Source organism: Corvus moneduloides, chromosome 13, assembly GCF_009650955.1.
Source record: "Corvus moneduloides isolate bCorMon1 chromosome 13, bCorMon1.pri, whole genome shotgun sequence".
In the NCBI taxonomy this organism is placed as follows: Eukaryota; Metazoa; Chordata; class Aves; order Passeriformes; family Corvidae; genus Corvus; species Corvus moneduloides.
The window spans coordinates 18,014,527-18,028,078 of record NC_045488.1 but is presented as its reverse complement, the minus strand read 5'-3'; the positions used below and the strand labels follow the sequence as shown (position 1 = coordinate 18,028,078).

The 13,552-nt window shown below is 40.1% G+C and overlaps 1 protein-coding gene across 2 annotated transcripts; it reads right to left on the bottom strand.

Moving 5' to 3' along the window:
* Positions 1–891: 891 nt before the first annotated feature.
* Positions 892–11,996, bottom strand: RCN2 (reticulocalbin 2). 2 transcript variants are annotated; one of them, XM_032122850.1, is made up of 7 exons: positions 11,853–11,996; positions 11,645–11,750; positions 8,694–8,890; positions 6,126–6,239; positions 5,300–5,396; positions 3,477–3,619; positions 892–1,695 (listed from the first exon to the last, which is right to left on the bottom strand). In XM_032122850.1, the coding sequence occupies exons 1-7, from the start codon at positions 11,946–11,948 to the stop codon at positions 1,543–1,545; spliced, it is 906 nt and encodes a 301-aa protein (XP_031978741.1). In that variant the 5' UTR covers positions 11,949–11,996; the 3' UTR covers positions 892–1,542. The 2 variants fall into 2 exon arrangements, with proteins under 2 accessions (XP_031978741.1, XP_031978742.1); XM_032122851.1 differs by having other exon boundaries at positions 6,126–6,227; positions 11,853–11,995.
* Positions 11,997–13,552: the final 1,556 nt, after the last annotated feature.

The following is a 13,552-nucleotide window of genomic DNA, read 5'->3' as shown; positions in this document are numbered from 1 at the left end:
ACACTGGATTTATTAGACTTTTTTTTTTTTTTAAATCAGATCTCACCACTACCATGGCAAGAGTTGTACTCACATTCCCAAGGAACTGACATAAAAAAATATGGGTAGAAAGAAATCCAACCACTAAAATTGAAGACATGTTTTGAATTTCTATTACTATGATATCTAAAAATGAAGTGTATGTGGTTTTGCTCTGAATCAGAATTTCTAACCTTCTACTGGTGACACATCAGCACTTATCCCGAAAGGAATTCCATTTGTTCTGAGCATAATTAAGAGGTGGTATCCTGGGAAAAAAAAAACAAGGCAGAACTAGCTGCTTTTACTCAACAGAGCTGGGAGGAAGGAAAACATTACTCAAGAAGAACACTGTGCTAGCACTACAAGAGTTATTTATGTAGGAATTAAAAAACTCTAATGCACTCCCCATGAGCTGCTCTGGGAGGCTTTGTCTTTGTTTGGAATACTCATTTCTTGCTAGGAGACAGAAGTGAATATTTGGACTTTCCTACACTGAATCTATAGTGCCATTAACCCTTCAGACTATTTCAAATAATCACAAAATGGGACAGCACTCACTGGCGGAGCTTTCAGCTGGGGTTAACTTCTAGAGGTTATTACTACAAATATTATTTATGTAATGCCTTGATGCTTCAGCATTCCATATACCACAAATTAAAAAATAAACACAATTGCTTTTGCAAACTTGTCCAGGAAATGCTAAATGCACATGTTGCTTTTTTTGAATCTTCTTTAGGATCTAAATCAGATGACACATCTCTGGTTGATAAAGCCAAGAATGTTGCCACTGGATATTATGTACATTGCTCACACCTCCAGGAGATGCTATGGGTGACCCACAGTAAGAAATAAATGTACAAAACACAGAAAGATAGAACATTTTAAGTTTTAATCCAACAAATGAAGAGGGTCTTGACACAGTAAAATACCACTGTATTGCTAATGCTCTACAATTGTACATTAAAAATAATTATTGTCATAGATGTAAAAATAGCAAGTTTTATGGTAGAGTAAAACACAGTATAGAAACCATTCAAAATCAAGTAGAAACCTCTTAAACAACTGAGGCATTTACATAAGTATTTCTCCAAAGGTATTAAATAAAACACAGTTAATACTGACTCTAAATATCCCCCCACCTTCCCCACACTCTGCCCTAATTAAATTGATTAGAAAAATAGTAGTCTCAGTTACTACATTTCGCATTCTTTCGGAACCATTTAGATTCTCCATTTTCTTCAAGTACAGTAGAACAACTCTTCACAATACAGTACTACCCTGAAGTAATTTATTTCTCAATGCTATAGAATTTTGACAGCAAGTATTTCAGATTAATTTTGAAGTCTAGAAGAGGCCTAGGAAGTTTGCAGGAGGGCAATTAAATTTTGAATGCAAATTATTTACACAAACATTAGTGTACTGTAATTACAGCATAAAACTTGCAATGCAGCTGATGAGCGCTTTTAACAAAAGCTCCAAATGAAAGAAAGGGAAGAAAAAAAAGATTACAAAATAAATAATCTAAAGTTCCTCATGGTAGAAACGTTCATCATGAAGCTGCCTACCATAATCTGTTGCTTCACTGTTAAGAAACAAATCCTGGTTCTTAAGAATTTCTGCCTCAGAAAGTTTTTTATCATCATTCAAATCCATCTCTTCAATGAGGTGCAGAGCCTGTAAAAGAAACAGAACACCACAATGCACCAAGCTAAAACAATTCTGATTTTTGCTTATTTATATATCGTAAAAAGAGGGAAGTTTAGCAGAAAAATGAAAAACCAGTTACAGAACATTTTAGTTGTAGCTCATTCACCAGTATTTCATAGTTCAAAGCTAACAGGCTGTGCAGCAGCTCTCCTGCACCTCTTATTTCCGAGAAATAGGAGTCCTGGTATTACATGGGCTTTGTTTTCATTTGCTAAACATCTACAAATACAGTGATTTAGAGAATCCTTCTGTTCCTACTTTTCCTGATTGGTTTGGCTCAATGTAAGTGAGCCAAAAATAACGGGAACTAACGTCAGCCAAGTGGATTTTAAAAGCACTCTGCATGGCAAAAGCTGAAAGATTAATACGACAAACATCTTGGCCAACACATGTCAATTCCTGAAAATGGAATAGATAGTAATTTTTCTATTTTTATGTTATTTAGCTACCAGGTTTCTCAAGCCATTTTGAAATGCTGAAATGGAAGTGTGATATTCTGATTTCAAACAAAAGTTTATGCCTGAAGTCATAAACCTTCTTTTCAGGACAGGTGACTTTGCTAAGCCTTTATATTTACCGAAGAAAAAACTAGCACATTAGAGAAACAAATAAAACAAATTATTTGTTGCAGAGCTGAGCTATTACTACAGCATGGCCTTGCTGTGAGCCAAAATTTGAATGATAGCTAAGAACAGCTAAAAAAAAAATCCAAACCAAGCAAGCCAACACAGGTATGAACAGACTCAACACCATACAGAGTTCATGTCAGAACAGTGCTATTTCTGTGAACTAAGAACTGACCACAGCCAGAAAAGGCCATGAAAAGGCTCACAGATCCCCATTTGCAAAAATACTCCCAGAAGAGCTCAGCTTCCGACAAGGTCACTCACGGCAGCACCCGGGGCTGCTGCTGCCGCTGCCGCCACGGGGCTGCTCCTGTCACCAGAGCCCAGCAGGCCAGAGGTGAGAGCTCAGCAATGAGCACATGGGCTGTGGTGTCTGACACAGAGAGGCTCCTCTCTTCCCCAGCAACGTGAGGCCATGGGAAGACCTGGTGTTCCTGCCCTTCTGAACACCAAAATCCTCCAGGGTAAAGCAAAGACATGGAAAATTTAGCTGAGCAGTTACTAGCAGAAAGGCAGAAATCCTCTCTACTGCAGTCAGGGACTGGAAACTGCTACAAAAAAATAAGCTAAAACGAGAATCCACTTAAAAGCTATTATGCTGTTCTACCCCTGATTAAACCATTTTAATTAGCATCATCAAAGTTTGCTTTACACCATCTTGAATCACAGAGTACTTCCATTTTCTTGTACTTAAGACAAGTTTTTAGTTCTACAAATTATGATGATTTATCCAGTTAGAAGAATTACAATCAATTTCTTATTTCAAAATTATGCAGCTTCTTTTGGTAGTGCATCTCATTAGATTTACCTACAATAACTAAAAAATTACTAATTAAAATTCCGTACCCTTGAGTCAAAGCAGATAAGATACTTAAACATGTACAAAAGCACTTTGTTAATTTACAAACATTTACACAATTAATAGGAACTTCACATTTGCCTAATGCATTTAAAGGACCTGCATTCCTTGTCAAAGTGAAAAGTTAAAAATATATGCAAAGATCTACTGACGTTCTTTTTCAATAACTAAGACATGATAAATCTGAATGCTTCTATCATTTTCTGTGATACCTTCAAAATTCTCCTGCAGTAATTAAACCTAACAGCAGTCAAACCACGTACCTCCTCTTGTGCAATACCCTGATTGTTGGGCACTATCCAAGACAGCAGCTCTTGAGGGTTGAGTTTTCCATCATGATCCTTGTCATAGTCATTCACAAACCGGTCCTTCTCAACCAGTATCCATTCTGGATCTTCCCTTGCAGCTAGTAAAACACAATTGTCAAGTTTAAAGCCACTCTTCAGTTTAAAGCAGAGGTTTCCGTCTTTTCTCCTAAGCAAATTCACTTATTCTCATAAAACATAACCTAAAAGTGATGTTACTAAACAAAAACAAACCTTAATGGGCAGAGGAATGTAGGGAAAGCAATTTCATTTACTGTCAGTATTTATTTGCACATTTGTTCTATACTTACCCAATGTACAGGTATTGCATCCTGCAGCCTAGAGCAATCTTAGACTTGTCCTTAACTCTTCAAGGAATTGAGAAGTAATTCATCAAAATTATAAACACTGCAGACAAGCATGAACTGGCTTTCTAAGCCTTATGAAAGTCAAAAGTAGTAGGTATCACAAGCAGGTAAGTAACAGTTTAAAAATAATCACAATTCTACTATTAAAGAACAAAAAGAGTGAAGTCTCTCCTTCCTTTCCAACATTTGGTTTTTCAAGTAGATGAAATGTCACAATTCACCATCCACTGTTGCCCCAAACCATGAACTAATTATGAAATCAGAGCCCCCATGTAGCCTATTAGTCATTTTAAAGCGTGCTGCAGGAACACTATCTGCAGGAGAGATGGCCACTTGGAGAAAAGCTGAAGCAGTTTGTACAACCACAGCTGATTCTCAAGTCTTGCTAACAAGTTGTAATGACAAAGCTGTTATCTTCTCTATTACTGCAACAATTTCGCTCCTTTCCAACAACTTTTTATAGGCTGGCTTGGAAAAGCTTTCTTTCATGTTAGAGCAGGAAAGAGATAAAGAACCCTGGAGCTGCATCAGAGATCTGTTGTTTTTGCTGGCTCTGACAAAGATGGTTATAAAACACGAAATTCCAGGTGGCTGATTAGAGTGAAGAAAAACAGATTATTCCCCTGGTTCTCTATATCCTCATGTGGCCTACACAATTCTCCCCAGTTAGGATGCCGTTCAGAATTAGCACTTTTGGGCCCGGCAGACTTTCCACAAAACTGAAGGTACTGGGCTTTTTGGAACAGGAACAGTTATTTGCCCTAGCTTTTAACAAATCAAATTCAGTGTGTAAAATATTCATTGATAAATATTGATAAGCATCAGGTAAGTGTCCTTCTTCTTGTTAAAGAAGGAATAGATTAAGTTTAAGGAAGAGCAAGATTGGAAAAAAACAAACCAAACAGTGAAGGCAGCTATCAGCCTTCTGATACCTGATACAGCAAAGTGACTCCTCACACTTCCCCTCCATCCCTCTCACATCACACACGGCTCAGTCCTTCCAAGCAAGGCTGGCAGCTGCCTGCTTAGGCTGATAAGGGCCAGGGCAGTTTACCCTCACATTCCTGCTAGCTGGATCTGTAGATGTGTTAGCTGGCAAATAAGGTTGCACCTTATTTCAGCTGCATCCCTTGTGACCAGGAACTTGCTCCAGTCTTTCAGAAAACAAGAAGCAACTTGCAAGGAAACTGGAATGGGCTACACACAAACCGCCACCAAATACACATGGGGCAGACTGAAATAATGAGTCTACTATGCCCGGTTCCAGAAAACAGAATTATTCCAAGACAGAAAATCTTACTCAGAATCTGTAGGTGTAGGTGTGAGAAGCTGAAAATAAGGTGCATCCAATTCTCCCCATTCCAAAAGCTTTTGTTATTTCCCTTTTTCATGCCCCTTCCCTTTTTTTCTTACTTGGGTCTCTTCTGTAATCACCAAGGAATTCTTCCAGGCTAACAAATCCATCACCATCTTTATCATGTTCTTCTAAAGCCTCCTGAATGACAAAGTCCTTTTGTATACATACAAAGAGCAAAATTAGCAACTCATAATCAAGAGAAACAGCACTGAATCATTTTAGAGCAATGACATAATCCTTAAATGAAATACTCCCTCATTTCAAATCTCTTTTTGTGTTTTATGCAGACTAGTGCAGTAATTGCTTCCTCTGCAATAAACCAGATCTGTCCTTAAGAGTTTAGAATGTCAGATTTCATGAAAACCAAGTATGAAATGTGTCCATAGAGCTGGAATCCTTCAACAGAATTCAAAACTGCAAAAGCAGCTGAGAAACATTAATATGTACAAAACTCTATCATCTCATTTCACTTTTCTCATCTGGTGGATTCAGTAATTTGCATTTTTGCAACTTAATTGAATTGTTAGGAGAACTGGTTGGTCTTTTGTCCACTAGAGCGCCAAAACTGAAAGCTAAAATCTCACTGATGGATTTGCAGCCTGACAGAGCTGAGAGGTGGGTAAGTCAGTCCAGTCCCCAAAGCTCGGGATACCTGTGCAATCCTAGTTCTTGAAACAGATTTCAAATAAAAGCACTGAACTCCTGCTCCAGTCCCTGACCTCCAGCACTGGATCCATAACACATTACCTGACTTCTAATTTGGGCTGTCCAAGCCATATCCATAACTGCTCCACTTCCACTGCTACTGGGGCTAAGGACACACATTAAAAAGATGTTGCATCTACACCCACAGGCTGATACAGATGCTCCCCTAAATCTTACCGTCATGTACTCCACTTCTTCAGGATGTTCAAAAGCAATATATTCATCCACATTTAGAGCAGGAACATCATCTCTATTCGCTTTTTCAAAACGTTTTTTCTCCTTTAAATGAAGCTTAGAAAATAGATTTAGTTAGAGCCCTTACTGGAAAGGAAAAACAACATTATAGTAGGTGGCTGTAAGCCCATTAGGGTATTAATTGTTTCACGTTATCTACTCATATTATACTGATGTTAAATTTTCACTAAAAAGAGCTCACTGAGAGCAATAAGAACAACACTTTTAATTGAGGTGGTTTTATTCTAAGAATTGCATAAAACCCTGCTTTTTTCAATTTAAGGAGCCATTTAAAACACACAAAAGAGAGATAATGAAAAGACCAAGAATTCTCATTTTCATATGTGCAGTCTCTTCTAAAAGTCACCAATTCCCAAAATAACAAAGTGGAGTTTGATTATGAACAATGATTATAATTAATGGCAGCCTTGCAAATTCCAAAATTTACATTTTAAGAACATTTAATCTTCTGGATGTACATCTTATTTATGTCAAGGGCTGTCTGTAGTTTAAAGAAGGTCTTGAAAGATCATGTGTAAAATGTGTTTTCTGAAGCCATTTTAAGGCCAGATTCCTTTACTACAGGACTGCTGTCCATTACATGTGATCATTTCAAAAAGAAGTAATTTCTCTAACCTGTTTTAAGTATATGCATTAGCATGCCTTTAAAAAAGAAATAATATCTGACATAAGCAGGCAAGTTCTTATTTCTGAATGTCTTGCACTTCCTAATTCTGTGCAAAAATTTCCTATTTTTTTCTTGTTTCATTTTGTACAGTCTCTTTAGACAAAATACAGACCCACACCATTGACAACCAATCTCTACTCAAACTGCACATGATGTGAACCATAAAAATCTTGGAATCCCATCCTTAGGTGTGTTGTGCTGTATCAGTGTGAACGATCTGGGTAAGGGAGCAGCCAGCAAATCAGAGATCATAAACACTTTACAAATAACCATATGAAATTGTACTTCCAGTTTACATCCTGCCTATTGACACTTCTCTCAAAATTAGGCTAACCTAATGATCCCAGAGAATAACATGTAACAAATGAAGTGTAAGATCTTAACTACCCTGCAAAATAGTTAAATGTCCTCTTAAAGAAAAGCTGACCTTAGCTGAGAGTTTAACTAGGAAGGCAATCCAGAAGGACTAACTACAGAAAGTAGTCAGTTACTATACTGGAATGTAAGCTTGAACCATTGAGGGAGAAAGTAAGTTTTCCAGCGTTTTTTGTGAAGTGATGAACAAGGCCGCCACCTTCTGGTAAATTCCTGTGGTTACCTGATGTCAATTCTAAACTGTATCTTACTCTTCCATCTTGATCAGAGCAGGACCACTGATTTCCGCATGTAAGGAAAATGCTGAAGGATGTTGACCTGTGTACAGTGCTGCTCATCTACAATCTACATTGGAGAAGTCGCCAAGCAGGAAAACCCAGCAAGCAGTCAAGTTATAGCATAACTAAGCAAGCAGTTCTACCCCTGTTTATATATGCATAGCTCTCTATGTATCTATGATGGCAATGTCTCAAACATGGTATCAATATTTTGACTGGAAGTTCCTGTGGAAGCCTTGTGGTATTTAAAAGCTATGTAATTATTCAGTTATGTGACAGTCCAGCTTTACAGTTTGTTTATTCAGTGTGTAAATCCTCTGTTCACTACACTGTTTTCACTTCTGCTAACAGCCTATATTATCTACTGCTACTTTACTAAAAGCAGACAAAGCAATCCTCACAGGAAAAAAACCAAATCTCTGTCCAGAATAGTCTAAAACCACATTTTTTCCTCTTTTGGGGAAATATTTACATGTACTTATAAATGTGGAACTTGAAAGGAAACCATTTTTGCTATGTGGTGGTTCTTGCTGAACCTTTTCTCCCTGCCTTTCTTGCCTCTTTCCCCATTTACACATCTGCTTTCATAGATGAGACTCACACACAACTTCTGTGTTTAAGCATCCATTTTTAGCTATGGGAGTTGCATTTTCATTGCTTAAAACTGTTTTAATTGCTATTGCTTTCTCTGTGGGTCTCTAATGGACAGGCAATGTTACAGCAGGCAATACTGACAGCCCATGCTTAGTGCTTGAGCAGTAACTGAAAAAATAGCTGGAAAAGTGCTTCCTTCTGCTCCAGCACCAGGGGTGCTGGCCCCTGCTGAGGGCAGGACCCTGTCAGGCTGCAGACCTCACCCAAAGGATTGCAACCTGGGTTTAAGATGGTGGCTGGAGACTGTGCTCTGTTGTAAAACTGTCAGTAGACTCATGCTCCACTCAACCAGCAAAATACACTCAGGAGGTACCATTTCATTGTGTCTTTATTTTGTCAGTAGCAGCTTTAATACTCCACTACTTTCCTTTAATTACTCCCCTATCTCAGACAGCACAAAGTGTTAAAACATATGCCAGCTGCTCTGCTTTCCCTACCCATCTTGTTCCGTCACAATAAACAAATATTGCTGCCTTTGGCCAACAGCTCACAGGAGCTGATGCTGAAACATTTTACCTGGCGAAATGATTCTTCTTCTTGATCCTCCAGGACACTGTTCTCATCAAAATCAATTACACGATCATACATTTGCAAGTTATACTCCTTCCAAGACACCAATCCATCACCATCTTTGTCATAGTCATTGAAGTGTTGCTTAGCTTCTTGTGTAACATAATGCTTAAAAGACTGCTGTATCCAGGAGCTCAGCTCATCTGTGAAAAACATTAAAAATAAAATAAAGAAAATAAGAATCATCTGCACTATAAAAATTGTGAAGATACCACAGATCTCTTCTGTCTGGAATATACTTTGCAATTCAGATGTAAGCATATAGGCAAGAGGTTACTTAAAGCAAACCAGTCTGTTTCCTCCATGCTGTGGCTTTTTCCAAGGTAACTGAATGAGGGAATAGATCACAGCTACCAGACTTCAGGGGGTTTGTTAATGATTGTGTCCATGTCTTTTCAAATCTGAAGCAAATCAACACTATAGCATCTTTTTTTTTTTCCTCCAGAGCTATATGAAAATGATGCTGAGTACGGTTTAGATGGACAACTCTAAATGTAATTTGGTACCCCAAAGAAACATCATTCCCATCACTTTGGGTTTCTTTTGAAAAATTCACAAACTGAAATAAAACCTAATTTAGCGCCATTGCCTTAATTACCCAAAATAAAATATTAACTATTTATGTAAAGCTATTTTCCCTTTACTTGGGGCTGACAACAAGCCTTACATAGTTTGGAAATGTTTTTAAGCTGCTTGTTTTTATAGAAATGTGGCTAAAAGAAATAAAACTTAATATACCAACAAATTGACAGAAATACATTAAAGTTACTTCATTTAAAGAAGATTGGGAGAACATATTCTCCCAGTATCTCTCAGTTATGTTCAGGTGCCTGGAAGGGAAAAACATCTTCCTCTGCATTGCAAAAATTATACATCTTAATCAACTCAACTGAAATCCTGCTCTGAAGAGTCATGATGACTAATAAAAAGTCCTATAGAAATCACTACTTTGACGCAGAAAAGTCCTGTTTACAGCACTTTTTAAATACTAAAGTATCTTATCCTGTCCTTCTTGGCAGAGGCATCAATACAACTTTATTAGGTTTATTTAAATATCCTTGAAAAGCAGCAAGAGATTTTTTAAAGTACTGAATTTATATTAGCAAAGGAACCAGCTTTCTAATAGATGCTGCGAATTGATTGAACATGCAGAGGTGTGCATGCCACCAAGGCTTGTGCACAAACCAGCACTGCCTTACAAGAAACTGCAACATGATTTCTTAAAGATGGGCAACATTAATTAATGGTTTATTTCCCACCGTTTAAGGTGTGAACCACAGCCATGTGACCAAATAACGTCCAGTGCCATGAATCTGAAATACTTCGTACTCCAACATTAGAGAAGCAGCATTAATATATTCCATCTTCTCTCACTGTCAGCCTCCAAATGGAGGCACCACTAATGAAAAAGTTCTCAAGAGTTTTGCAATACACTGAGGAATAACTGAGCTCAAAAAGCTTCAGTACTGTAAGTTTCTTAGTGTAAAAACACATTCCACTGTGAGTTTCATCTTCAGAAAGTGAAAGGAAGACAAGTTTTCATTAGACTGAGACGCAGATGCAATATATACACCATGAGGATGGAGTATGGGTGGAATTCCTATACGTTATATATAGACTTCTTCCCTTAAAGCCTTCATGTTGTGAGTTGCCTGTGGCGTATGATAGGGATTAGCCATCCCACTGAAGCTACAGACTATCTCACCTCTACACAGTCCATGCAGTAACACTGAAATAAGGGTGCAGTTGATTAAATTCAAGTGCATGAAGTGAAAGGCATTCAAAAGATAGCAGATCTTGTATTTAAAAATGTATTTTGTTCTCTGACCTAGAAAGCTTCCTGCATGTTTAGTATAATTTTAATGAAATATTACTGTTCTGGCAGTTGACCAAGGATCCTGCTTGCTTTGTGTGTGCACACGTGAGAGACTTTTTTTGTCAAAATCACAGCAGAACAAAAAAAGAATGTTCATATTGAGGTTTAAAATTAAATTAACATTGTCATAATGATGTACTGAAAGAAAGGGCCTGAGTTTACCATGGAGTTCCTAAATTCGACTGACAAACTGTCTGGGAAGAGCCATTTGATGCTGTATTATGATGAAATATGATCCCTCAATGTCACTTGGTGTCACCAGGTACTGAACTGTACCTATGTAGGATTATGGCTGCAGTACTTTCTTTGCATCTTAAACCTGCTCTCTGATTTGCATACAGCAGGATTACAAACACAGAAACCCACTTGATTCCAAGTAGCTTCAGACGTGCAAGGAGCAGGTACAACTGCAAAGGAGTTACCTTCAACTTGATACTGCTCTGACCCACACTAAATCTTGTTGGCCACACTTCTTCCATCACAGAATGGGTCAGGTTGGAAAGGACCACAGTGAGTCACCTGGTCCAACCTCCCTGCTGAAGCAGGGTCATCCCAGAGCACATGGCACAGGATTGTGTCCAGAAGGTTCGCGAGTACCTCCAGTGAGGGAGACTCCACAACCTCTCTGGGCAATCTGTGCCAATGCGCAATGTCTGTACAGGAAAGAAGTTCTTCCTCATATTCAGGTGGAACCTCCTGGGCATGAGTTTTTGTTCATTGCCTCCTGTCCAAGTAGTTGGCACCATCGAGCAGAACCTGGCTCCATCCTCTTGGCACTCTTCCTTTAGGTATTTATACACATCAGTGAGGTCCTCTCTCAGTGGTCACTTCTCCAGTCAAACAGCAACCTTAGGCACTGAGATAGCCTCTATATGAGCCTGTCGGTGTTTCTAACTCACTGTGCAAGGGACCGTGATGCTTTCCACAGGGATTCTCCCCAGCACGAGAGCCACGGGCTGTGTCACGGGTAGAGCGCGTTTTCCTCCCGGAGCAGCCCGGCCCGCCCGGCCCCCGCCGTTACCCTCGCTGAGCAGCCCGTCCGCGTCCGCGTCGATCTTCCTCACGATGTTCCTCAGCCGCCGCTGCTGCTCCTCCGGGCTGAGCCGCGCGTACTCCTCCGCCTCCTCCTGCGGCACAGCAACGCGCCCCGTCAGCGGCCAGGCCCGGCTAGCGCGCCCGCCCCGCGGCCCCGCCGGAGCTGCGGCCAACCCCGCCCGCCCCCGGCTCACCTGCCCGCCGAGCAGCGCCTCCCGGTCGTACTCGGCGCGGTGCTGCCCGCTCGCCGCTCCCAGCGCCAGGCCCAGCGCCAGCAGCACCGGCCACATCGCGCCGCCCGCCCAGAGCGACCCGCGGTGAGGGGCGGGGAGAGGGCCGGGGGCGGGCGGGGAGAGGGCGGGGGAGCGGCGGAGGGTCGGGCCCGCGCCCGCGGTGCCGCCTGCGCGCAGCACTCGCGATTCGGGGCCGGGAATGGACCTTACTCGCGCAGGCCTTTCTGCTCTACCGGCGGAAGGCACCAAATACCGTCAGGATGTACTGACAATTATCCAACTTTTAAACATCAGTGAGGCCTGGCAGACTGAAGTGACTGTTACCACAGTCTCACTGAGTTCGAGGAGCTTTTGGACATGGTATGAGTGACTCTTCGGGATGCCCTGCACAGGACAAAGAGTTGGCCTCGATGATCCTGATGGGTCCCTTCCAACTCGCCATATTCTGTGATTCTATGATTACCAGAATTTCAGGCAAGCATCAACAAACCCTGCAATAGGAAGATGATCAGGAAACAAAGGTGTGCAAAAAGTTTATACCAAAAAGGAACAGCATTAGTCTTGCTTGAGGGCCCAACTCACACGTAACGCTTCTGAGGCAAAGAGAAAGGGAAGCAATGCTTTGTAAGAGTTAATAAGGTGGATCGATACAAGTTTTAATAACTGTTCAACACAGATAATAGAAAGCTGTAAAATAAATTTAACCTCATTGACCACTCAGACAAACTGAAAATACATCGAGTAAATGAGCAGGGGCCTCGCCAGGAATATCATTCCTAACAGCTGTCACATGAAATTGGGATTGTGCTGATCCTGACCCCACTGCAGTCAAATTAATCATTCTTACTGGGTTGAGATTTATGTAGGACCATCGTTAGATTTGTTATTTCTCCTCTCAAGACAAGGGTACTTTCAAAATTCCTCCCTTAACCAGAAAGAGGAGATAAACCTACCTGTGTTTCCATAAACACAATTGTTCAGGCAGAGCCCCCAGTTAATGGAAGTTGCTGCTCCATCCAGTCCCTTCCGTGGTGACACCAATGGACTGCTGCCGGTTCACCTCCAATTCTATTAACTGTGAAGAGCTACGACAGTTCATTTTGAAGAACCAAGAGTAAAATACTGCAATAAATCAGTAAATGTGTTATTGCAATTTCCTGCCCATATAAGAAATGTCTTTCCATTAAAAAATCTAATAGTGAGTTAAGTCTAATACCTTTTATTGGTTTAAATGTCAAATCTCCCACCAGTATTTATATAAATCGCATATACAAAATGTGAATTGTCCTACTACTTGTGCCATGTGTGGACAAAGCAAATCCTATGAGCAATCAAAACAGTAATAAGATTTGAGTCGTTTCTGAAATAGCACTCAAAATGCTTTGTTTTCTTTGTCTGATGCATTACTAACACCACAAAAAACCTTTTCGCTGCATATCTCAAGGGTTGACAAGTGTATCAGGTTATACATTTCAGTGCCTACACTGAAATAGTCTCCAAATAACAAACTCCACGTAGATGTGCAAGAGCAAGTTTATTATTATGAAATTCATTATATCCTGTACATTAGGAAAAAAATCTGAATCTCAGCTAGAGGGAAAGCAGAGGAAGTCATATTCTTCTTCGTGTCAAAATACAATCCAAACTCTTCCCAGCACACA